Source organism: Bacillus rossius, chromosome 12 (assembly GCF_032445375.1).
Source record: "Bacillus rossius redtenbacheri isolate Brsri chromosome 12, Brsri_v3, whole genome shotgun sequence".
Lineage (NCBI taxonomy): Eukaryota > Metazoa > Arthropoda > Insecta > Phasmatodea > Bacillidae > Bacillus > Bacillus rossius.
The window spans coordinates 3,391,382-3,416,394 of record NC_086339.1 but is presented as its reverse complement, the minus strand read 5'-3'; the positions used below and the strand labels follow the sequence as shown (position 1 = coordinate 3,416,394).

The window sequence follows — 25,013 nt, the reverse complement described above, 5'->3', positions numbered from 1 at the left end:
AGATTTTTATTTCAACAACCTTAGGGTTTTAATTTCACAAACTATTAAAATTGTGGTTGGTAATTTTTGAATTTATTATTGGTACTCAAAATAATTTAATATACTTAAATTATTTCAGAATTATTAACCTTAAAACCATACTACCAGTTTTCATCCCTTAGGAGTTGCATTACGTAAAATGGTAACATTGTGGTTTTTGTATTGTTTTTACTTTTTATAGATACCCACAATCACTTAGTACCCTTAATTATATTCAGAGATATTTTCATTTTTTAAACATACTTAACTTACCCCTTTTTTCACCTATAATGGGTTGTTTTTTAAAAAATTTAAATTATTTGGCATGATGGTTTTGTATGTTAATTATTGGTACAGAATATATTTTCTTCAGCTTCATTAAGTGCAGATATATATTTAATTATCGTAACACCATATGGAATTTTTGTGCGAGAAGAAAAATATTCCATCTATCAGACAACTTTTTATTAGATTTTATGAAGCCTTCTATGTCAAAATAACGTTGGTTCAAGATTTCCAATTCATAATAATATAATTTGTTGTATAATAATTTTTTCTATATTATTTTCATTCATATATAAAAATACTCAAATATCAAAACAAGAATTGTGTTATTGAAACTATGTACATCTAAATAAGTTTTTTATCACAGGAAAATTAAATTTGATTGTATGACTAAATTATTTCTGGTGCCACCATACTTTCAAAATTTAAATTTTACTTTTTGTCACTGTCCTATTATTTAACTAACAACCTCAGCAAGAAAGTGCTATGACAAAGCATTTTATATTTGTTAAAATTTTTACTTATATTACATAATTTTATTTTTACTTTTGAAACCTATATTCAGATTTGAGGGGGGTGAATTCAAAACACACTGAGATTCTATTCGGATTCGAGAAAATGGAAATTCAACCCATCACTAGTTTTTATGTTTCTTGATAACAGCTTCCCTAAAGGCAAATTATATTCTGAATTGGCATTTAAAAATTTGAAAATACACTTGTACTCTGATTCCAACTTGTAACTTGTTCAGAACAAATGTACAGATAAAACGAAATTTATAACGGCAATAAAAATATTTATTCAATGCTTCAAGAACTTAATTGGCTGCAATCAAAGATGTACAAGAGACACAACAGACAGCTGTACAAAACAGGTACAGAAACAAACTTAAGATTAGTTGTCATAAATAACACACAAATGCCCCAATCATGAAACAGATTTAGGAAAATAAATCACAATCATACCTAGTACAATTATTCTTTCATGGCTTAAAGTAACACTTCAGTAAAATATTAAAAATGTGTTTTATTATTCACATTATTTGCCAACATTTTGATGTTGTCATTCCAGTTCTACACAAAAGTAATACTAATAATAACATGCAGGACACCATGCAAACTTATGCACTTGTTTGACAACATTCGCACAATTCGATAAAGCAAACACGATCACTCAAGTAGGAGGGATTCCGTTGCTGTTACTTTTGAGTACACAACACAGCACAAGATATTAAAAAAAAGTAGAAAAATGTTTATTCTTGGTACTTAGCAATATCACAATTGTACATCCTCAGTATGACACTACAAAGGTATCACAATGACGAAATCTAAAGCAAGTTCTCAGATAAAGTGGCCATTTTCCAGACATCCGTATTAAGAATATTGAGTTATCGACTCCTGACTATTTGCCAGTTTCAAAGATCCATTTGAACTACGCGAACACACGACTGTGGGTGCTAATTCGGTATCTGTGCTGGGGCGGAGGTATTAGTGTCGGCCTTGTCAAGGATTGTATCAGAAACCTAGAAGAGAAAAAAATAAGCAATTACAAATACCGGATCACCACTCCTCTAAAAAGCAATGCTAATGCAACATAACTGAAGCTGTTAGGATTTAAGTGTACCCAGAAAAGTATTGCAATGCAAAGCTAAAAATATTTATGGTAATTCAAGACATCATTTACAAATAACTATTTGCAAGCATCCAATTTTATAGGTAATAATAATAATAATAATACGGTAAAACCCAGTTGTTACTACCACTCACAGTGGAATAGGGTAGTAATAAACATTTTTTGGACCATTTGACCTACCCCAAATCCTATACGTCAAAATATGCAATTTTTTTTTCCGCACAAAGTCTGTGTTTTAGACGTCTGGCACGAAACTGGTCAGTTTTCAAAATTAAATATAATTTTATTTAATGCCAGACATCCTAACGAAAATAAAAACTTACCAGACCACCTACTGCTGCCACCAGAACGACCATAAACATAACACAACTGTATATTTTTAACGAACATTAAGACCATTTGACACTGATTTCATAAGGAAAATTTTTGTTTGACACTGAATGTTACGAGGAGTGAAGAAGCGGAATGCAGAAAGGGCAGAAGGCGGTGTGTGCTGTGATTGGGTAAAAGTGGCAACATTTTTTGCGCTGTGAAGCAACCTATTTTTTTTTTCTCAACCCACAGAAAAGATAATTGCCAGAGCTGTCAAGATAAATATTGCCAGCAGAAGTTAATATGGTAGGTGGGTGGGATCCTGCAGCTGTGTAGGTATACCTATCTACTCAAAAACCATGTAGCATGTCAGGATAGCCAAGTAGTTAATTTACATTCACAGCCGGATGTTTTATGCCGGATTTGTACAAGTTTAATTTTTATATATTTAAAAAATCTTTTCTTGGTAAAATTAAGTAAGCTGATAATGCGGTTGTTATGTTTGCCCAACATATTAAACCAATCTATTAGTGTAATAGTTTCCCCTTACTTTACATCACTGAATTCAATGTAAAATAAATAACCTATACACTAGAGTCCAGTTATAGCGAAGTGTCACGGTTCCGGGTTTGATCCTCGCTATAACCGAATTGGACAGATTTTGGCCCCCAAAAAATAAAAATTAACCAAAAATAGCTTAAAAATTGTGTTTAAACCTGTATAATTGGAAAATAACAGGTTATATTAATGAAATCTTAATTTCTGTGAGCAGATGAGTAAATTCTCTTTAAAACGATACCCCACAAGTACGGATGCGATCAGTGATTGCGTCAAAATAACCAGAATACCCTACCACGCCACGTAAGTATAGCATCTCAGTCCGCAATTGATTACTCGACTTGGCCCGTGGCCGACGCAGCATTGTGCTGCTATCTATTGTCGACGTGGGCTGGCTGCTGGCGGCCGTGTTGGTTTGGGATGTTCCTAACAGGTGACGCTAGTGTAGCGCGACGATTTAATTTCTTACAAACACGCAGGAGTGCGGCAACGCACGTACGCCTCAAACAAAATAGTCGCAGGAAAACTATTCTTTTTTCATTTAAAGAAACCTGTAAACTTTTTTAGAAAATAAATTTGGGATTAAACTCAAACCATCACCACCCCCTTTCCGGACAGATACTCCAACAACTGACCGAAACAAAAGTTACAACAAACTGTCCTAGTGATTCGGAAATAAATACGGTAGTACCTACTATTTGTAAGATAGTAAAATAAATAACGTGACGTGTTTGTAAACGTGTCACAACTGAAATAATTCCAAACAAGTTTATAAATATTTGTGTATTAACACGATCAATTAGCAACAAGTATAAAGACGGCTCTGACGTTTTTAGCCTAACATAGTTATAAACAATATTATTCGTTAATGAAAATGTGCCAACAAATTAACTAAGAGCATTTATATTTTTTAAAAAAAGTGCGCATTGTTGTTTAATGGCGAGAAAAAATAAGACTGTCTATTTTCTAAATAATAAGAAATGCGTACAAGTATATGTATATTCAAAGGTTTGGTTTATTCGAGTCGAGCATACCTTGGCCTTGAAGCCAAGCGGAAGTTTGATAAAAGAAAGAAAGGATGGGATTCTATTTTTAAAGCCACGCACTTAGGTGGCGACTGCATGGCTGAAGAATATGACAGGTGTCAACGGCAAGATGTCTAGTGGCGAGCGAGAGGGGTGGAGATAAAGCAGACAAATAACCAAGGCGCGCTTCAAGCGATCACGCCATATATTCCTCAAAAAGACCTCGTTATAGCCGTGTTCTCGCTATTACCGTGCTCGCTATAACGGGATTCTAATGTACATGCATAGCCCTATAAAAACCAGAAAATTTTGGGAATTTTTTTTCTGTCCAACAGAAAAAACACTTAAGAGATCCTACACACACCTACTTTCTACAAATTGTACACATTTCAGAATTCCGTATAGTATATTAAGAGCAACACGTAGATCAACTGTTAAAAAAAAAATCAAACCTTAAGCGCAACCAAATCAGAGTTTTTTTTAAAAAAAAAAAAAAAAAAACCAGACCACCATTACTCAATGGGTGAATTGTTTGCCAAATCAAAAAAATCCCTTTTGGTCCCTTTTGGCACAGTCTACAGGCGTAGGTAAATTTTGAAGTTCTGGAAATATTTTGAAAACTTCTGGAACATTTTAAGAACTTAATGTTCGTCATGTTTATGTTGTCCAATAATACAAAATGATCTACATATTAAATATTTCTTCATTTATCATGCAGCAAAAATACTACGAATATTTTTAACTTGATGTATCCAGCTTTGAATAGTTTAGAACGTATCATTAAATAGCTCAGAATGAATTTTATTTTATATGCTACTAAGGTAATGAATAATTTTTTTGATCTTCAAAAACTATTTTTCATCACTTGCACTAATAATGTGGTCGTATAAAAATTTTCTTTGCACCAACGTTTAAAAGAAGATTAAGATGGTTTAAAATAAATTAAAGCCAATTTGATACTAAGAAAGTTTTGAATTTTTTTCTAAATTCAACCCATGATATTTACAGTAATAATATGTTAAGTCAAAAATTGTTTCAGCCTAAGTTTCAGATGTAGTTTAGGATTTATACAATAAATTATAAAAGATATAGTAAATATTAAAAAAAAAGTATATTTTTTTTACTTTAAAATTTTATTTCCACCGTATGAAGTAATGGTTGGGTAAACAAAAATTTATTTTAACAATATATTCAGTAAATATTTAGACTGTTAAACAAAAATAAGAATGCATTCAATAGTGTACTGGGTAGAGAAGTTTTATTTAATTTCTCAGTCCAAAAAGGTTTTTCAACCCCTTGCAATAAGGGTTTGTAGGTATTATCAAAAATTGTTTCAGACAAATGTTATAGATAAAAATTATAAGATTTACAAACAATTAGAATGTATTTGATAGAGTGTCTTCTAAAACAGTTACAAATTTTTTTTTTGCTATTCAATCCTTGTTTATTCTATCCCTTTAGCAGATTTTCTTAAAATTGTTGACTTTTGAACATAAATATTTCACAGTGCCTCGAAAAGGTGTCGTACGAAATAGAGGGGTGGCCGTAAAGAACGGGGTTGTAACAACCGGGCTTTACCGTTTTCAATAATACCCCACATAAGCTCATGCAACAACTTCACAGCTACAGCTGAGAATGCACTCTAAAAGGAACTAGCTGGAAAAAAAAATAGCACATACAAAAACCAAAATTTATTAGCAATGGAATACTTTCAGAACATGTGACTTCCACAGATGCAAGTGCACAAGTGGGACGGAACCAAATAACGTGGAGCGGGAGTAGAAATGATGGAAGGGTTGGAAACGTAAATACAGCAGCAGCATTACCAGTGGAGTTCACGTGTACGCTGAAGACAAGAGCGTTAATACCACAGCCCCTGAGAGTCTGCAGAGACGACTTACTTTCCTGGCCCAGGCCTGCGTGCCGCCCGCCAGCTGCGCCGGACTCAGCACCCGGACCCCGGTGCTGCCCGTGAAGTGGCCGGGCTGGTGCGGGGAGTCCGCCCACTGCATCTGCAACACGGCACGGCACGACACTGCCACCTCTGGCCTTCTCGCAGAGCTGTCTTACAACTGGAGACAAGATCATATGGCGAATCATAACACCGAAAAGCATGTCGAAACACCCCAGAACACAGAGAAGCATGTCAAAACACCCCAGAACACCGAGAAGCATGTCAAAACACCCCAGAACACCGAGAAGCATGTCAAACACCCCAGAACACCGAGAAGCATGTCGAAACACCCCAGAACACCGAGAAGCATGTCAAAACACCCCAGAACACCGAGAAGCATGTCAAAACACCCCAGAACACCGAGAAGCATGTCAAAACACCCCAGAACACCGAGAAGCATGTCAAACACCCCAGAACACAGAGAAGCATGTCAAAACACCCCAGAACACCGAGAAGCATGTCGAAACACCCCAGAACACCGAGAAGCATGTCAAAACACCCCAGAACACCGAGAAGCATGTCGAAACACCCCAGAACACCGAGAAGCATGTCAAAACACCCCAGAACACCGAGAAGCATGTCAAAACACCCCAGAACACCGAGAAGCATGTCAAAACACCCCAGAACACCGAGAAGCATGTCAAACACCCCAGAACACAGAGAAGCATGTCAAACACCCCAGAACACCGAGAAGCATGTCAAAACACCCCAGAACACAGAGAAGCATGTCAAAACACCCCAGAACACCGAGAAGCATGTCGAAACACCCCAGAACACCGAGAAGCATGTCAAAACACCCCAGAACACCGAGAAGCATGTCGAAACACCCCAGAACACCGAGAAGCATGTCGAAACACCCCAGAACACCGAGAAGCATGTCGAAACACCCCAGAACACCGAGAAGCATGTCAAAACACCCCAGAACACCGAGAAGCATGTCAAACACCCCAGAACACAGAGAAGCATGTCAAACACCCCAGAACACCGAGAAGCATGTCAAAACACCCCAGAACACCGAGAAGCATGTCAAAACACCCCAGAACACCGAGAAGCATGTCAAAACACCCCAGAACACCGAGAAGCATGTCAAAACACCCCAGAACACCAAAATGCAAATTATATCACAGTATTAATTAGCATCTACATAACCAAACCTTAATTTAAATCGTAAAAAAAATATAATGTTTTAATGTTTAAAATTCAAGGTAAATGTTTTTCCGGACAAAAAATTGTACCAAAGTGCATAAGTTAGCAAAAATAATTTTATCTTTCTTTATTGTGCAACTCTTATTAAATCGCTATAAAACCACAAATTCTCACTAGTTTAATTTCTATTGTTTTAAATGTATCTGTATCAAACAAATTTATTATAAATTACTTTATCGTAAAAATGTAGGCAGAGGGCATGTCAGCTGTTTCCATCTTGCTAGACAAGCGGATAATTACAGGAGGCATTAAAAACCGAAAGCCTAACAAAATGTAACGCAACTGCGGCGGTTCCGTATTCTAGTCCTTCACATGTGCTTCATATGGACTGCACAATAAAATAGGTAATGTCCAGACAAAATGTGCCAAGGCCTAAATTAAATGCAAACATATGCAAAAAGAAAGTGACCAAGTTATTTTCCTGGAAAAAAAAAAAAACTTTTTGTGACTTGATGAAAGAAAGTACCATGGTTGCAACAGTGAGCGCAACTGAAGGCTGACTTACTTCCAGCTCTGCCCGGTGCAGCATTTCCTGAGCGTGGGCGTCGTGAGGGTTCTCTTGCAGTCGTTTCAAGGCTGTCAGGCGCTGGGACTCTGCCGAGCCTACATCCCGGTCCTGTACACACACCCCGCTTCTCTTTCACAACACCCACCTCAGTTTCGCTCATGCTTACAACTACAGTAGAACCCTGTTATAACGAATCTGAAGGGAGTAGTTTATATGTTCACTATAGAGGGGAAACTTTATATCTGGGAAAACTTTTATATTGGCAATACATACTCAAAAGCAAAATCTTAACTACACATAGGCCTAAGCCAAGAAAAGAACGAATGAAAATACTCAAAGCAACAGTTTTATGAGGAAATGCAGATATTATTTTTAATGAACTACACATGTACAAACTTTCTATTACCTAATGGTTCTTGGACATCGGCGTATTATCCTTTTTTCAGGCATTTAATACTCTGTGATGTTTTCGCAGCTTGAGAAAGAAGATTGTTCAGCTTGTTTAATATTGTACTTAATGTGGATGTTGCAATTCCCAGTTCCTTTGCTATTAATACGTGCGGGACAGTGGGGTTGGAGTCTACCTTTTCAATTATGTCCAGTTTATCTCTCACAGATAATGCCTTACGTTTTTTACCGCGTTTTTCACCTATTTGTTATGTACATATTATTTATTGAAGCACATTTGCAGCTTAATAACACAAAATTATTTTTACCGTCAAAAGTAAATAATAAATAAACGAAAAATAACGAGTCTTGCGCATCAAAGATCACTACGTATCATTTAGTATCGCAGTTGCTAAAGCTGGAACGAAATTTTCTCACTTTCTATGGAAAAATTTAGTCCACAGAGTTCTATCTAGTGGTAGTCTTACGAACCTTACTCGATCAAAATGTCCAAAACGTGAACGATAAAAATGAGACGTTAAAATATTGAATTTGCTGCTATAATGTACATACGTATTTGTGTGGCGGTAATTCATGTTTTATTTTGATAACATATTAAATGTACACGCGTTCGCCCATTCTTTAACTATGCAGGGAAAAATATTTTTTATTTTACCAAACTGATCACCATTTTTGGCTACACGTAGCCTACCGAGGCCACTCGAATACGACTTGTTTATAATATGAACAGTGGACAATCGAGTAGCATATTGCGGAGAAAAACTTTAATGTGAACCAGAATAGACTTTTGTGAAAAAACTTGTAATTATATGAAAATATTTGAGATAAATGTGTAGTATGTCGGCAAAATTTGTTCGTAGTACACGGGAAAACGTATCAACATTGACAAATGTTGTGTGCTATATCCAATAAATCAATACATAACCTCACATCATTTTTCCGGGACTGCGACGGAAATTCACAACAAACGGGAATTCATTATAGGCGGGTTCACTATAAACGGGTTCTACTGTAATATCACCCGGGTTATTTTTTTAAACAATTTTAAGCCCCACTGTTAGCACTAACATTACACATGGAAACACAAATACTCAAACTGGGTAATATTTTGAAAGTAGTAAGCCATGGCCTATATTTAGGTTCGTTCTCACACACCACATGTATTTCTGATACATAACATCTCAGCTCTCTGTATACTGCATTTGGTGGGAGTGATTTCTCGAGTGCAAGGTAAGTCAAGAAGCTGAACTGTGTAACACCCATGGTGCTGCCACCTGTGGTGGATGCGCACACCAAAGTTCATGAAAATATAGAGAAACATAACAGTACTATTTAACAATTAAAAATGTAAATCTGAAACCAAAACGTTATTTTGTATTTTGCTTGCAATTGGAAAGGCTCTAGTGAAAAATTTTGCTTTTTTGTCACACAGGCGGTGTTGTTTCTTAAGCGACATAAGATATTACATACGGCGTTGAAAACATTTAACCCTTTAAATGTTCGTTCAAGACCTACGATTCCCGTATCAACACGTATTAACATACTTACTTGAGTACATGATAGAAGTAGTAAACATATTGGGGAGTGGTATTCTTCAAAGTTACCAGTATTTTACTCACCTCGTCGGGCGGCAGCGGCGGGAAGATGCTCGCGCTGGCCGGCGGGGGCGGCGGAGGGGGAGGGGGCGGGGGCATCAGCGCGTGGATCGGAGGGGGCGGGAGGGCGTGGATCGGAGGCGGCGGGGTGGAGAACATGGGAGGGGGCTCCGGGAGGGCCGGGACCGGCGGCGGGGGGCGGCTCTCGCGCGGCACCGGCACGGAGGCCACCGGCGTGACGGGCACCAGGGCCATGGAGTCCCCGGGCGTCACAGGCACCCACTCGCTCTCTGCAAGCACACGGCGACACATCAGCGACACGGGCACACGGCGACACATCAGCGACACGGGCACCCACTCACTCTCTGCAAGCACACGGCGACACATCAGCGACACGGGCACACGGCGACACATCAGCGACACGGGCACCCACTCTCTCTCTGCAAGCACACGGCGACACATCAGCGACACGGGCACCCACTCACTCTCTGCAAGCACACGGCGACACATCAGCGACACGGGCACACGGCGACACATCAGCGACACGGGCACCCACTCTCTCTCTGCAAGCACACGACGACACATCAGCGACGCGGGCACCCACTCGCTCTCTGCAAGCACACGACGGCACATCAGCGACGCGGGCACCCACTCGCTCTCTGCAAGCACACGACGACACATCAGCGACGCGGGCACCCACTCGCTCTCTGCAAGCACACGACGGCACATCAGCGACGCGGGCACCCACTCGCTCTCTGCAAGCACACGACGGCACATCAGCGACGCGGGCACCCACTCGCTCTCTGCAAGCACACGACGACACATCAGCGACGCGGGCACCCACTCGCTCTCTGCAAGCACACGACGGCACATCAGCGACGCGGGCACCCACTCGCTCTCTGCAAGCACACGACGGCACATCAGCGACGCGGGCACCCACTCGCTCTCTGCAAGCACACGACGACACATCAGCGACGCGGGCACCCACTCGCTCTCTGCAAGCACACGACGGCACATCAGCGACACGGGCACCCACTCGCTCTCTGCAAGCACACGACGGCACATCAGCGACACGGGCACCCACTCGCTCTCTGCAAGCACACGACGACACATCAGCGACGAGAGGGGAACCTGCACTACACACACTGGGAGCTCTGTTCAAGTCATGCATCTAGTGGTGATACAGCAGCATGAAGGCCTCTTGCTCGCCAAACACTGAGCTCACGGCAGCAGGAGTCCCAACTTTCCCTTTACGTCTTTGGCCCAACACTGCATAGGGATATACATCTGCACCAATTAACATATCTATAGATCCTGCAGTAGCGAATGTAGGGTCAGCAAGGTGTAAATTGTGAACGTGCTCCAATCCAGAAGTTGACAATGCCACTTTAAGCGACAAGTTGGTGATACATAGCAGAACGAACGCATCAAGGTGGAGATGCAGTTGTTTGACATATAACAACCTCGGCAACATTGGCCCGAGCATGTGAAAGACCATGTACAGGCATGGTTACCCTGGTGTATGGTAAGCCTAGTAGCTTCACACTATGTTTTGTTGCGAAGCTGGCTTGACCTGCTGAATCTAGCAGTGCCCGAACCTTTCAAAATGATCTGGTATAGACTTCAACCACAACCATAGCGGTGTATCATAACACTGTTGCTGCTACTGACCACAATGTTGCCAAGAAGTCAGTTGAATGTCAGTAGTCACCTGACCAATACATAAATCTTCAGGCACATCACTGTACACGGTTTATCCTCTCTTCTTGACACTCAATAGATGGTCTCGAGAAGTGTGGAAGTGAGTGATGTCAAGAATGGCACATGTAACATCTACTCTTAGATAAGCAACTTTAAGATTGGTGAAATGGTCTGAAAAATTTAACCAATCATCACACTGTCTCACCATTGGATACAGTTCCTTAGGCTTGCCTGCAAGGAACTTAGGGCACTGGAATAAGACATGAAGTTCAAAAAGTCACCATTACTCACTACCAGACACTACTCACCCGTCTTCCTGTGCTGTTGCCCGCTGGACACGGGAAACTGTATCGTCAGCTGCTTCGACCGCTCGGCCGTTTTCTCCTGGAGAGTCCTCACTGGCAGCTGGTTGGAGTTCTGATCGACAGTCACCATTAAAAGCATGTACATTATTAGTTTATTACTCTGATGAAGAATAATTATATATAAGCAAGACAATTTCTGAAGTCCCAATTCAAGAATTATGTGATGGAAAATGTAGAGACAGGATAAAATGTCAAATAGTAAGAACATAAACATATTTTTCATTAAAATATTTGCATAATACTACTTATTGTTATCGACTAAGGAGTTAAAAAAAAATACTGGCGAGTCTCGTCTGGTCGACTTAAAATGATCTTAAATTTTGAGAAGTCAAGCTTAAGATATTCTCTCGACCTGGCTCAAGTTTTCGAGCCTCGGGCCATCTCTAATATTTTTATCGTCTGCACCCAAATAAAAAAATTAATTCTTTAAAAGGTAAAAAAACATGGCGGAAAGAGTTTCCACTTAGCTGACAATTAACGAGGTGTTTTTAAGTAAAACATTTATAGGTGACATAGGTGGGGATGTTATTCAAAAAAGAATGAACAAATGAAACACTTATAGATACAAAAGGGACGCTACCAGTGAATACAGACAGCGACAGATCAAGAGTTCTGACCGCCCTGGGCTAATCATGGCGACGCGCCCCCGCCAGGTGTGCGTGTTACGGTCGGCCTAAAAAAGTAGTATATTGTTCACTAGTGTGAAAATTTCAACATAGTTCATACTACCTATGAAAGTTTTCAGATTGATCTGCAAGCGAAACCAACGTTGTCCTTTAATCTGCACAACTTTCGCTCGACCACCGACCGATTCGAGCGAAAAGTCAGTGTTTGTTTTACGGGTGCTTTTTAAAATTTCAAAAATTTATTGTTGAAATCAGGGAGTCCCAAGCTTTTCCCAGCTAACAGCGCATTTAGTTCTAGTGTTTTGTCTCGGTCTAGTTGAAACATGCAGGGTAGATGCAATGATGCTGGATTAGTAGTGCATGCGAAGACACGATTTCAGCGCGCGTACCGCCGCCGATCCTCGCGCCCTAGCCTAAGGGTTGATCAGGCCCTGAACGCAGACTCACCCTGATGTTGAAGGTTATGTTCAAAGGCCGCTCCTTGATCTGGAAGGGGTGGTGGAACGGCCGCTCCAGTTCGCTGTCCGTGCTGAGGTCAGAGTCACTAGAGTGTCCCTCTCTGCTGGACAGCTTCTTGCAGAAATCTACAAGCAAAGTGTTCATTCCAGGCGTGAGAGGGATTCGTGGATTCTATACTGGGTTGTGATAAATCAGACCATAAAATGTATGATGCAGGAGAAAAAAAAGATTTAAAACTATTTAGTGAAAATTAAATTTTTTTTATTTTTGATATGTAAATATTCTATTAACTCGCAAGGGGGAACCCGTAGAAATTTCCTGATTGGGGGGGGGGGGGGGGGAAGGGGGGGGGGGGGGGTTGCACGCAGCCCAAGAGTTTTGCACGTCATCTCTGTACACGGTGCTTGTATGTTGCATTCTAGATTCTACCCATATTTAGGGCTTACATGCATGCAGTAAGCAAAAAAAAAAAAAAAAAAACTTAAAAATATACAGAAAGTTTTCCATAAGACATAGTTTCGACATCAAATCTGTTTCACAGACACGCTTTTGCAAGTGCAGGCTAGTTCCAGGGGGCCTGGTGTGGTAACATATAACAATTATAGGCCTGTGCGAATAATAGGTTTTCGATGTATAGCGAATGTCAAATTGAATGATTAAAATATTCGAAAAGTCGAAATGAACCGAGAAAAATTGTTCTCGGCCAAGCTGTGTTACACTTAATTCATAAAATACAGGATTGAAGCAAGGCAAACGTTTAATTCTTGTAATGTTTGAACCGATTACATGATGAACCATTTAGCCCTAATTGTAACATCATACAATAAAAATGATAAAATAACCACGTGTACTATTAATATTGAGCAATCATAAAAGCAAATGGAGAGCACCTATTCATTGTTTTTTAAGTAACTGACTTTATTCAAGCAATACACATACAAAACAATATATATCTCTCTCATGAGAAAAAGTTAGGCTTCCGTTGTTTTAAGGCTTTGCATGACAAGAGAAGCCTCGCTGAGTCACCTGTGAGCTCAGCGACGCTCTTGCCGCCGGCCTTGATGGCTATCACGCGCTCCTGGGAGGCGACCGTCTCCGCCGGCAGAGCGCCTTGCTTCAGCATGGTCATGGCGTTCTTGCGAGCAATCTCCAACAGCTTCTTCTTGTCGATGTGGTTGGGGTTGGAGCGTGACCTGGACACACCGACAGTGACCACTACACACACACACACACACCCGCAGCCGGCGAGGATCCACACACAGGGGCTTGGAGCAATAGGATACCTAGTTAAGAGGCCCGCCTCGTCAGGGGTGTACGTGTGTCAGCGAGGCGGGATGATAGGAGCGACGCTCGCTGGTGCTTCTAGCGCGGCGTCTCCTCTGGACTGGCGCGCAGTCTTCTCGTCGTCACAGGACAACTGTGAGATCTGAGCGGTGAAAGTAGCATTATATGGCCGAGAAATGAAGATAAAAGTGTAATGCTAGTCCCTTAAGTACTTTCAAGAATCTGTACCGGTTGTTTTACGCCTACAAATTACTCTGAAAACATGCGTTTTACCCATTTTAACTCGTCTAAAAATACAGTAAAAAACTTAATCCAAAATCAAAAGTACTTTTCGGCCCTCAGCGAACTCTTAAAAGCTTTTCGTAAGCAGACCCCACTCGGATATCTTGAGTAGTTTTGAAATCGCGTTGTTTTTCCTGAAGCTCTGGGCACCGTGTGTACCCGGGTGGGCGGGGGCCTCAAGTGTTACGCCAGGGACACATTCTACTAAGTGTTTCATTAGTATGGGCCAGAAAAATTAGCATTTTGCTATAGATTTTTTTTTTGCTAATCGAAACTTTAAATGCTCTATTTTGCGAATTTCCAACATAAATGCTATTTTAACTATTTTTTTAAAATTATTGATTTTTTCCCACTTAATTACGTTAAAATGTCAAAAATTTGTCACATTAACTGCTAGACATTTTTAATGGTTTTCAAAATTGTTATGTTTCACACTTACAAAGAAATAACTCGGTTATGTAGACTTCCAGTGACCAAACATGCCTTGTGTTTGTACTTTTCAGTTTTTCTAGGGCATATGCATACGAGTTCTAATTTTTTTAATGTATGTTGTCACCCGAGATTTATCAGAACTGCGGTTATGACACAAATGCAACATGCCCAGTACCATTGCCGCATATGTATTTCCTCTTCTCTCATGGACAAAAGGTGTATGGAAGGTGTAAGGTTGGTTAATAAGTAGGGACATGATTATATGCTGAATTGCGATAAAACTGAAATAACACCAAATGGCATGTCAATGTCAATACACCATATACATTATAACACCTAAATGCAAGTTAAAACACCATACACCAACAAAATGCAACAAAATGATAAAATTGATTGATTAAATCTGCGACCTATATTCGTTTGCATATTGCACTACCAACTTTTTAAGTAAAATCAGTATTAGTATTTTTGAAGTTTTAATCTAGAAATGCATATAGTATTTGTACAAAACTGAAATACGGTGTTGTTATTATGTATTTATTAAATTGTTTTAAATAAATTGCATTAAATTCTAGTTTCTCAAATAACTAATGCTAATAAAAAAAATGCTAATTTATAATGATAATGCTAATGCTAATGCTAATGCTAATAGTTAGGGCCTGGAAAATTTCGGTGTTTTCAGTATGCAAAAAGCGGTACTTTCAAATTAGAAAAGCGGTGGTTTAAAGTCGGTATTTTCGTTATACAATGAAAATTTTACAGGTATTTTAAATGTTGACTAAATTGTGCAGTTATTGAATATAATAGTTTACATATTTAATAAACAATCCATGTATACTAGGAATAGACTAATATGAATAATAACAGCCAATTAAATCCAAAACAGTTACACAAAACAGACACGTTGCTATAGATGTTTGCAACTACAAATTTTCTTTTTTTTTCGGCTGCCGATGCCACATGCTTAGCCGAATTTAGGTGTTTGTCAATGGAATTTTTTGGGTTAAATGATACTTTAACCTTACGTGAGTATAAGTGATCTGCAAATACGTAGAATCCCGCTGATGCGACCCCTCACGGTTCCCGGAAAAACGGACTTATAATGGCCGCAATAGAGAATTCGGGCCAATTCCCCCCCCCCGCCTCAAATACATAAAAAATCGCCTTTGTTCGCATAGATTTCATATTCAAATTGTCTATGGAGTAAAAAAGACAACTTTTTAAAATTCATTTTACACCTCGGACTCGCATACCCTGAACAATGGGTTCCGATAAATACTCGCGCTAAGTGAATTCGCGTCGAGTTCGGCTATGCTAGCCGGCTGGTGGTTATTTTATTTCAAAACGTGGCGAAGGAACTTGTGTGGATCAGGTAGAAAACATTCGGCTATAAACGAACGATATAAGAACAATGCTATCCTGAAATGCTGTGACAAGTTTTTGGAGTAGATAATCACAGCGACAGACCGACAGGATGCGCGCCCGTGATGTTTATTTTTACAGCTCAAGCAATTATCTTAACCACGACCCTTCACAGCGTAAAAAAAAAAGAAGATAAAAACACATTGGAATGCAGATGGAAAAGTAACTATGCAGTAAAATAAATATATTTACGGCCCTGCTAAATTTTTCTATTCAATAAAATTTGAGGTATTAGTGATTTTTCAGCAGAAACTGCTGTGTGACTAAAAAACAAATTGTTTCATTACAACTTAAACTTATAAAGTATTTATTAACGGCGAACGACAGTCGTATAAGCCCATAAAAATATTTATTTTACCGAGAATGGACTATACAACCTGGCTTTTGGCGCACGCGGTGTGGGAGGGGAGGAGGATGCTGACAGTTTCTCACGCAGAAGGTTGAAATAAGGAAGGGAATGTGTTGAAATGTTAGATATAAAAGGAAGGGGGGGGGGGGGGGGGGGTGTGTTTTTACATTGTTTGTGGCTCTGGGAGGGATGACCCTTGAAGAATTAGCGGGGGATGGGAGAGGTAAGCGACACGTCATGTATGACGCCAAGCCGCCGCTACCGCCAGCCTGGCCGGACGAGTTTCTTACGCTCTCGCAGAAGCTACCACAGCGGCTTTTCCTGCCGGCGGGTAAGATAACATGACAGCTGAGACGGCTTTTCGTGCGATAGTGGAGGCGCCGAGCTCGGCTAGACACTGCCGCATGGACAGTCTAGAGGGGTATTTTTAGCTGTCTTTTTTATGCCTGCCTGCTTACAGTACAGCTCTCGCCAAGATAAACGTGAACACATAGCGCCCAACAAAGTGTAACAGATTTGTTTTTCAGCCATTTTACTCAAATTTTCGACTTTCTCTGCTCAAATGTTTCACGGTTTCTCAAAGAACGGTTGTAAAAACGGAATGGACGCATCAGAGGGGGGTCGCATCGGCGGGATTCTACTGTAATGGTACTTTTCGGGGATATATTCGCAGTGTAATATAGAAATGTTGTGGTTTTCGCGAATGTACTTACTTTTCGCGTTTTCATGCGAAATTCGCGATCGCGAAAAATTTCAGGCCCTACTAATAGCTCCTCTTTATTAGTAATCATAGTCATGGAGGAAACTTGCCAATCATGTATAAATATCAAACCAAAAACTCAATTAGTGCTAAGTATTTTAAAGACTTCAGATATCACCAATAAATATAATTTTTTTTACCGTTATTTTACAAAATAAGAAATATCATTATGATACAAAAATTAAACTGTAAAACCCATCTCCACCATTGGCTAAATGAGTATGTACTATTAAGATTTGTTATCTCGCTGTTATCAAACCCCTTTAAATTTTAAAAATAATACTACATACACAAAAAGAGAGATGTATGCGTGTGTGTGTGTTTTTACTCTCAACTACAGTTCATGTAATGCTGATGTATTAAGTATTTCTCACCTGCGACGAGAACGGGAACGCTTCCTTCTGCGCTTCGAGCGTCTGCTGCTACCATGACTCCCGCTTCTGTGACTCCTCTTCTTACTATGGCTCCTTTTCTTACTTCGGCTTCTTTGTTTACTGCTACTTCTCTTTTTACTACTGCTGCTTTTCTTGCTCCCACTTTCCTTTTTGGTATCTTTCTCGTCTTTGCTATCACCCTTCTCTTTGCTGTCGCTCTTGTTTTGGGTATCACTTTCTTCTGTGATGTCACTTTTCTCTTTGATATCTTTCGTTGTTTTACTGGTTATGTTTTCTTTGCTTTCACCACTTTGATCAGTGTTGCTTTCACTTACTTTGTTGTCATGCATATCCTTGCTGACTTCCTCTTTCTCGCTATCTTGCTTATTATTGCTATCTTGCTTCTCTTGGATGTCACTCTTTGTGTCAATATCTTCTCCTCCTTCTTTGCTGTCACATATAGTTTTGCTTTCCATACTTGTTTGGCTATCTTGCTCCTCTTTGCCGTCACTCAGTTTACTGTCTACATCTTCTCCGCTATTACTTTCCTTTTTGCTGTCTTCATTGTCTTTCTTATTCGGCTCTTCTACACTGGCTTGCATCTCTACGCTGTTGCTCACATTAGAGTTAATTTCTTCTTCCTTTTTGTCACCGGAGCTATCTAAGATATCTCGCACCTCTGCATTATCTTGCCTCTCTTTAGAGTCACTCTTCTCTTCACTGTTGTTGCTTTCTTTGATATCTTCCCCATCTTTGATGTCTTGCTTCTCCTTGCTTCTACTCCTCTCTTTACTGACACTCCTAGCTTTGCTACTTCTTTTAATTTTACTAGCACTTCTGCTCCTGTGCTTACTCCTACTCCTGTGCTTACTCCTACTCCTGTGCTTACTCCTACTCCTGTGCTTACTCCTACTCCTGTGCTTACTCCTACTCCTGTGCTTACTCCTACTCCTGTGCTTACTCCTACTCCTGTGCTTACTTCTGCCCCTGTGCTTACTCCTACTCCTGTGTTTACTCCTGCTTCTGTGTCCGCTTCTGTTTCTTCGTTTGCTTCTACTTCTGCTCCTATTTTTGCTCCTATGCCTGTGCTTACTTTTGCTCCTGCTCCTATGTCTACTTCGGCTCCTGTGTGTGCTCCTGCTCCTATGTTTATTAATGCGGCCATGTTTACTTGTACTCCTTCGTCTACTTCGACTCCTGTCCTCCTCTTTCTTACTCTTGGAGTTGCTTCTCCGTTTACTTTGACTCCGGCTGATGCTGGTGCTCTTAAGCCTGTCTTTGCTCTTGTCTTTGCTCTTACTCCTCGCTCTCTCTGAGTGCTTGCTATCACTCCGCCCATGCCTTGCCTTGCTCCTGCTAGAACTTCTTCCTTTGCTGCGGCTACGGTGCTTGCTGCGACTCCGACGCTTGCTGCGACTACGATGCTTGCTACGACTTCGAGCCTTGCTGGGACTCCGGTGCTTGCTACGACTTCGACGCTTGCTGCGACTCCGATGCTTGCTGGGACTTCGACGCTTGCTGCGACTCCGACGCTTGCTGGGACTCCGACGCTTGCTGGGACTCCGGTGCTTGCTGCGACTTCGACGCTTGCTGCGACTTCGACGCTTGCTGCGACTTCGACGCTTGCTGCGACTTCGACGCTTGCTGAGACTTCGACGCTTGCTGAGACTACGGTGCTTGCTACGACTCCGGTGTTTGCTGCGACTTCGACGCTTGCTGCGACTTCGACGCTTGCTGCGACTACGACGCTTGCTGCGACTTCGACGCTTGCTGCGACTACGACGCTTGCTGCGACTACGGTGCCTGCTGCGACTTCGGTGCCTGCTGCGACTTCGGTGCTTGCTGCTACTACGGTGCTTACTTCGGGTATTCTTACTGCTTTTGTTGCTGCAATCTCTGCTTCTACTTCTGTGCCTACTATTGCTTCTGTCCTTTGTGTGCTTCTCATCCAGTTTAGTTTCTTCTTTACTTACTGAACTGGAGGAGGGAAAACAATGTGTTAGTTTTGGGCTTTACAACATGACAATTATTCTATAATTTTATAGTTATAACATTTTACCGAAGATTTTACACAGACTAATTACTTAAATTTATTAAATTTCACAGGGGTAATACATCTTGTCAACAATGTAGTTAACAGGCAATAACAAACCAAACAGACTAGGTATGTTTTGACAGAAAGAGGCTATTGCCAATAGGAAGGAACTGTTTCGCAGCATTTAACTGCTGTGTATCAGGAAACTACAGAAAATTGAAAGCCTGATGGCCCTGAAGCAGGATTAAACCTCCACGGCCAGGAGCTGCGACGACTTGTAAGTTAAGGGGCATGCTTTAATTGCTTAACACAGCACATTATCTTGACATCTTACCTTTCCTCGCATGCGCTTTCGCTTTCTTTGGGAGCGTTTTCATCTTGACCATTGGTGTTTACAGGCTCCGCTGTCTCTTGGGCTGCAGGGATCAGTTCTTCAGTTTCAATTGCAGTCAAAACTGAATTCTCGTCCACGGATACTGTAACAGAATCAGACGGTGGAACAATATTTAATCGTCCGCTTGAAACAAATTAGTTTTGAATTGTTTCCAAATGTCACATCAATTCCAAGTTTTATAATTTGAACAAACATTTGAAGAACTTTTTTTTATGCTAATCACAGACTCTTAAATCAAGTGCAAATTTATTATAAGCATTTTTTCTGTCAATGTTAACAATTTAGAAAAAAAAAACTTAACTAATCTCGCTGGAAATTGATATGTTTTGCAAATTTTTTTAAAATTTTTTGTTCCTAACAAAAAAAAAAAAGACCTGTCAATCTTCAAACACTGTACTTTTTGATAGTAGCACGACCTAGGGATCGCATCTGAAGAATGTATTGCTATACAAAAAGGGAAAGCAAAAACACGGCTACAACTACACAGTTCCCTCCATCAGATGCCGCTCGAGGAAAGGGGCCCCTCACCGGAACTCTCGGCCCCGTCGGTGCTCTGCTGCTTGCCGGGGTCGTCGCTGCTGGTGTCTGTTATTTCGCCGTCCTCGTACCTCTCCGCCCTGACCCTGGCTGCCTCCTCCACCTGCCGGACAGTCTCCTCATACACTGCACTGTACTTGAGGTTCTTGATGACGATGCGTCCCTTCCCACCAGGCCTGGCACCTACGCAAGCCACAAGCAGTCACAACACAGGGCCGCCGGCCGCAGCGCACTCTTACATCTGTCAACAACTACGCACGTGAAACCCCGTCTCTTACCAGTCTAGGGTACTACCCTACTTCCTATTCGTGACTAAACAAAACAATTTTTTTTTTTTAATAACTAAGCACTTTGAAAAAAATGTGGTTAATGATATGAAAACTAATCAAGTACAGTAGTTCCTTAGACTAGGGCACCCAGGTAAAACATACTACCCTACTTCCTAATTGTGACTTTAAACAAAACAAAATTTTTTTTTAATTACTAGGCCCTTTGAATAAAATAATGTTGTTAATGATATGAAAACTAATCAAGTACCTACAGTAGTTGCTTAGACTAGGGCACCCAGGTAAAACATACTACCCTACTTCCTAATCGTGACTTTAAACAAAACAACATTTTTTTTTAATTACTAGGCCCTTTGAAAAAAATGTTGTTAATGATATGAAAACTAATCAAGTACAGTAGTTGCTTAGACTAGGGCACCCAGGTAAAACATACTACCCTACTTCCTAATCGTGACTTTAAACAAAACAACATTTTTTTTTAATTACTAGGCCCTTTGAATAAAATAATGTTGTTAATGATATGAAAACTAATCAAGTACAGTAGTTGCTTAGACTAGGGCACCCAGGTAAAACATACTATCCTACTTCTTACTCGTGACTTTAAACAAAACAATATATATATATTTAATTATTAGGCACTTTGAATAAAATAATGTGGTTAATGATATGAAAACTAATGAAGTACAGTAGTTGCTTAGACTAGGGCACCCAGGTAAAACATACTACCCTACTTCTTACTCGTGATTTTAAACAAAACCATTTTTTTTTTAAATTATTAGGCACTTTGAATAAAATAATATGGTTAATGACACAAAAACTAATCAAGTAATGTAATTTTTTAGACTAAGAATTAGAAATACAATCATGAAAAAAAAACTAAACTTGAATACTTTCTGCTATACTTTCATTTCTACCAAATATTTTATGTTTTCCTCAGTTTGTCCCAGTTTTTACCAATTTGAAGTCCTGTCCTGACTTCTACAGGCAAGGAATCTCACACAGACTGGCAGACTTGTGAACTGTTGGGGGCGGGGGAAAGCTGGGAGGTTGCAGAGAGAGAGAGAGGTACGGAGGAAGGAGAAACTGTGAGTGGAAGACACAGAAAGAGTGGAGATGAACGGAAAGAGGGAAGCACTCATTCCTGGTGAAGACAGGGCAGAGTGGAATGGGCTTGAGGGGGAGTTATTGGCTCTAAGGGGATGGGAGGGACTTACAGAAGAACTTCAGGAATTGGGAAAGTAAAGTAGGGGGTAGAATTCCTTGTCTGTTTTCCTGAAGGAATGAAGGATGCATGGTGGGAAAAGGTAACCCTAACTATGGTCTTTATCAAGAGCAGATCCAGAATGATGGTCAGGGAAGGGCCAAATTAAATTTTCTAATACAATTTTAGTACATTTCCAATTACAATGTTTACTACACTTTAAGTATTTGTGAAAAAAAAAAAATCTATTATCTATAACACTGCAGTAAAATAATACTTTACTAAGTTTGGAAAACTATGATTATAAATTAGCAGAAATTATAAAAATTATTTCGGGGTCAGGGGAGGCATTCCGCTATGTACCCCCCCCCCCCCCCCAATCCCTTGCATCAGCCAGTGGTCGTCAGGATCTAAAAGGTACTTGTTTCTGGAAATTATGCAGATTTATTTAGTGTTTGGCTGAACTCCGCATTCCTATGTATTCTCTGTCTGTCAGCTTACTGGTGAAGTAGCAAGGCACGGCCCTTTATGATATAACTTGTGATTCTGTGCGGAAGGAATTGTGTCCCGAGTGGCCCGGCCGAATAAGGCAGCCGGGCGGTGTCTGCCGCTCGGGACTCGCAGTGCTGGGGTGGGGAGTGGTGTGACATACTACGCAGAAACATGGTTCACTGTTAAGAGAAATCTGGCTGTCGCCAAGGGATGGTCAAATCATTATTTTTCTAGTTTTTAATGGCTTTCACCGCACCATCTCCCATGACTTTGTCCACTAGTGAGTGTCTCAGAATTTTATTGATTAAACAAGAAAAAAAAAATAGATTTGAAAATTGCAGCAAGCATCTTTGTTATGCCACACGACACCTGTCGCTAAACGACAGGTTCCAATTAAGTTTCCTGTTGTGTAACTGAGACAAGCCATTTACAAGCGTAGTAGGGACTTCCGCATGGCTGCGTCTGGGTTACTGCACTGGCAAACATTAAAATGGTTAACTGAGTAAATAACCTGTCTTTATAATTAGATTACATTATGTACAAAACTATTTTCAATATTAATAAAGTACCACACTTGACACAAGTAGTACCACAACACAAATACACAATACTTGAATACACAACCTACTCTTATTAGCATTTTACAAATAATTTAAATGTAACACACTTGTCCTCTTGTCACAAAATAAGCACCACAAAGGTCAGAAGAACAATAAATGAATTGAAAGTGTTTTTTTCTCGGAAGCCTCTAAAGTATAAAAATTACCATCCTTGTTTGTTTCTCTTCTATAATACCTTATTTTAAAATATGAATAAAAGACTGGAGATATATAGGTGATCCTTGTGTGCTTATGCTCCAAGAAGCAGGGTAGTGAATATTTGCGTTAACCCTGCAATTATTATTCTTTTCTTAAGCTTTCCTAATCACATTGTGAGGAGTGTTTCAATTACAGTGAATTTAAGCACTTTGTCATCTGTATTTACTCATTTTCATTATCCTATAAATTCTTAGCATCCAGTCAAAATGTACATTCACAGTCCTACCAAGTAACCAAAGAACTTTAAAAAAAAATAAAAATTAAAAGTGGAGGATTTAGACAACTTAAACAAAAAATCTGTGGAGAAAAAAATTATTAGTACCTACTCTAAATATTGTTTTATTAACATACAAAAACATGCCAAGACAGGAATATATAATAATAATAATAATAATAATAATAATAATAATAATAATAATAAAAACTATTGAAACCACAAAATTTGTGTGGATGGTTCTTAAAGGGAGCCTCTTTGCTAAAAAAATAATATATAAATATTCAAAAATCCCCCCCCCCCCCCCCCCCAAATTAACTGCTTTCTGACATATATTACATTCATTTCAAAAGGGTGTTATACTTCACATAGTTGACTTGTAGGTTACTATTTTAACAAATGGTTGCCTACAGTTTTTATATATATTATATATACACATACATATATTATAACACTGTGATATAGTTAGAATAGTAAGTTGAGTTAGATAAGCTCCATTTATAAATTCAAAAATAGTGTGGAAGGTTGGTTAGGTTAGCTAAATTAAAAATACTTCAAAATAGTGTGGATTGTTGTTTGGTTGTGTTGGCTACATGTAAAATATATTAATTACAATAATGTGGATGGTTTATTAAGTTAATATTGTAAAACTGTATCAACGGTTGGTTACGAATTACAATTTAAAAAGAGGCTAACATAAAATCAAACAACCATCCTTACTATTTAATAGTATTTTTAACATAGCAAAACAGTAATTGTTCTGTATGACATATTCAAGTCTATCCCTTTGTCCTAATGACATGATCATGTATATATTTTTCCTGTGGTACACGTTGCTTGCTATTTAAATTTAGTACGTAAAAAGATCCTGAACAAACAAAAACTTGAATATAACACTACAAACAAATAATGTTAGGCCTTTAGAAATTTATTATTTTGTATTCTACTTCCGATCATAATTCACTGATGTGTAAAGGTTTTCGTTAAGCCCGGGAATTTTTGACGTACTAAATTAAAACATCAAGCATCATGTACCACAGTACCAATGTACACAGGCTCATGTCATCAGGATGAAAAGATAGACATAATAAAGTGATATGGAATTTAAACTAAATAAAAAATCCATGGAAAACTATGGGTTCTTATGCTAATTGAATGAAATGTTTATTAAGAATTTTAACAACAACCTTGTAAGCTTAAGATCCACTAAGCAATAAGAATCAAATTAAGGACTTAAATATCAAACCACACAACTTTCCTTAAGACTATGGTAAAATTCTCAACTTTTACAGGCTACGATAAAAAATTCTCGCATCACGACTTTTTTTTAAAAATAAAATAGCGAAAATATCTTTTACAAACACTTGAGACATTCCTTTATTTACCCTGAAAGGGTTCGGTAAATATTTACTTGGGCGGTATTTCCGAAAAAAAATGTTAAAAATCCGAAAATACCTTTATTTTATGCTCTTCAACTTCC

The 25,013-nt window shown here is 39.5% G+C and overlaps 2 protein-coding genes across 11 annotated transcripts in view; both read right to left on the bottom strand.

The window, feature by feature from the left end:
• The window catches only part of LOC134537381 (uncharacterized), an 843,397-nt gene that overhangs the window by 47,387 nt on the left and 770,997 nt on the right, over window positions 1–25,013 (bottom strand). The window lies entirely within an intron of this gene.
• The window catches only part of LOC134537378 (protein Son), a 42,364-nt gene that overhangs the window by 14,133 nt on the left and 3,218 nt on the right, over window positions 1–25,013 (bottom strand). For 8 of the 10 annotated variants that reach the window (XR_010075985.1, XM_063377737.1, XM_063377738.1 and 5 more), the window contains 9 exons: window positions 20,513–20,704; window positions 19,925–20,066; window positions 17,556–19,532; window positions 13,679–13,845; window positions 12,641–12,777; window positions 11,511–11,619; window positions 9,526–9,791; window positions 7,496–7,606; window positions 5,732–5,842 (listed from right to left, as the gene is read on the bottom strand). Coding sequence is in view for 9 of the 10 variants with exons in the window: in XM_063377737.1 (XP_063233807.1) it covers window positions 5,732–5,842; window positions 7,496–7,606; window positions 9,526–9,791; window positions 11,511–11,619; window positions 12,641–12,777; window positions 13,679–13,845; window positions 17,556–19,532; window positions 19,925–20,066; window positions 20,513–20,704 (3,212 nt within the window). In the remaining variant the exon portion in view is untranslated. Of the gene's footprint in view, window positions 1–1,078; window positions 1,826–5,731; window positions 5,843–7,495; window positions 7,607–9,525; window positions 9,792–11,510; window positions 11,620–12,640; window positions 12,778–13,678; window positions 13,846–17,555; window positions 19,533–19,924; window positions 20,067–20,512; window positions 20,705–25,013 lie in introns of those variants that run through there. The other 2 variants (XM_063377744.1, XM_063377745.1) reach the window with 2 other exon arrangements.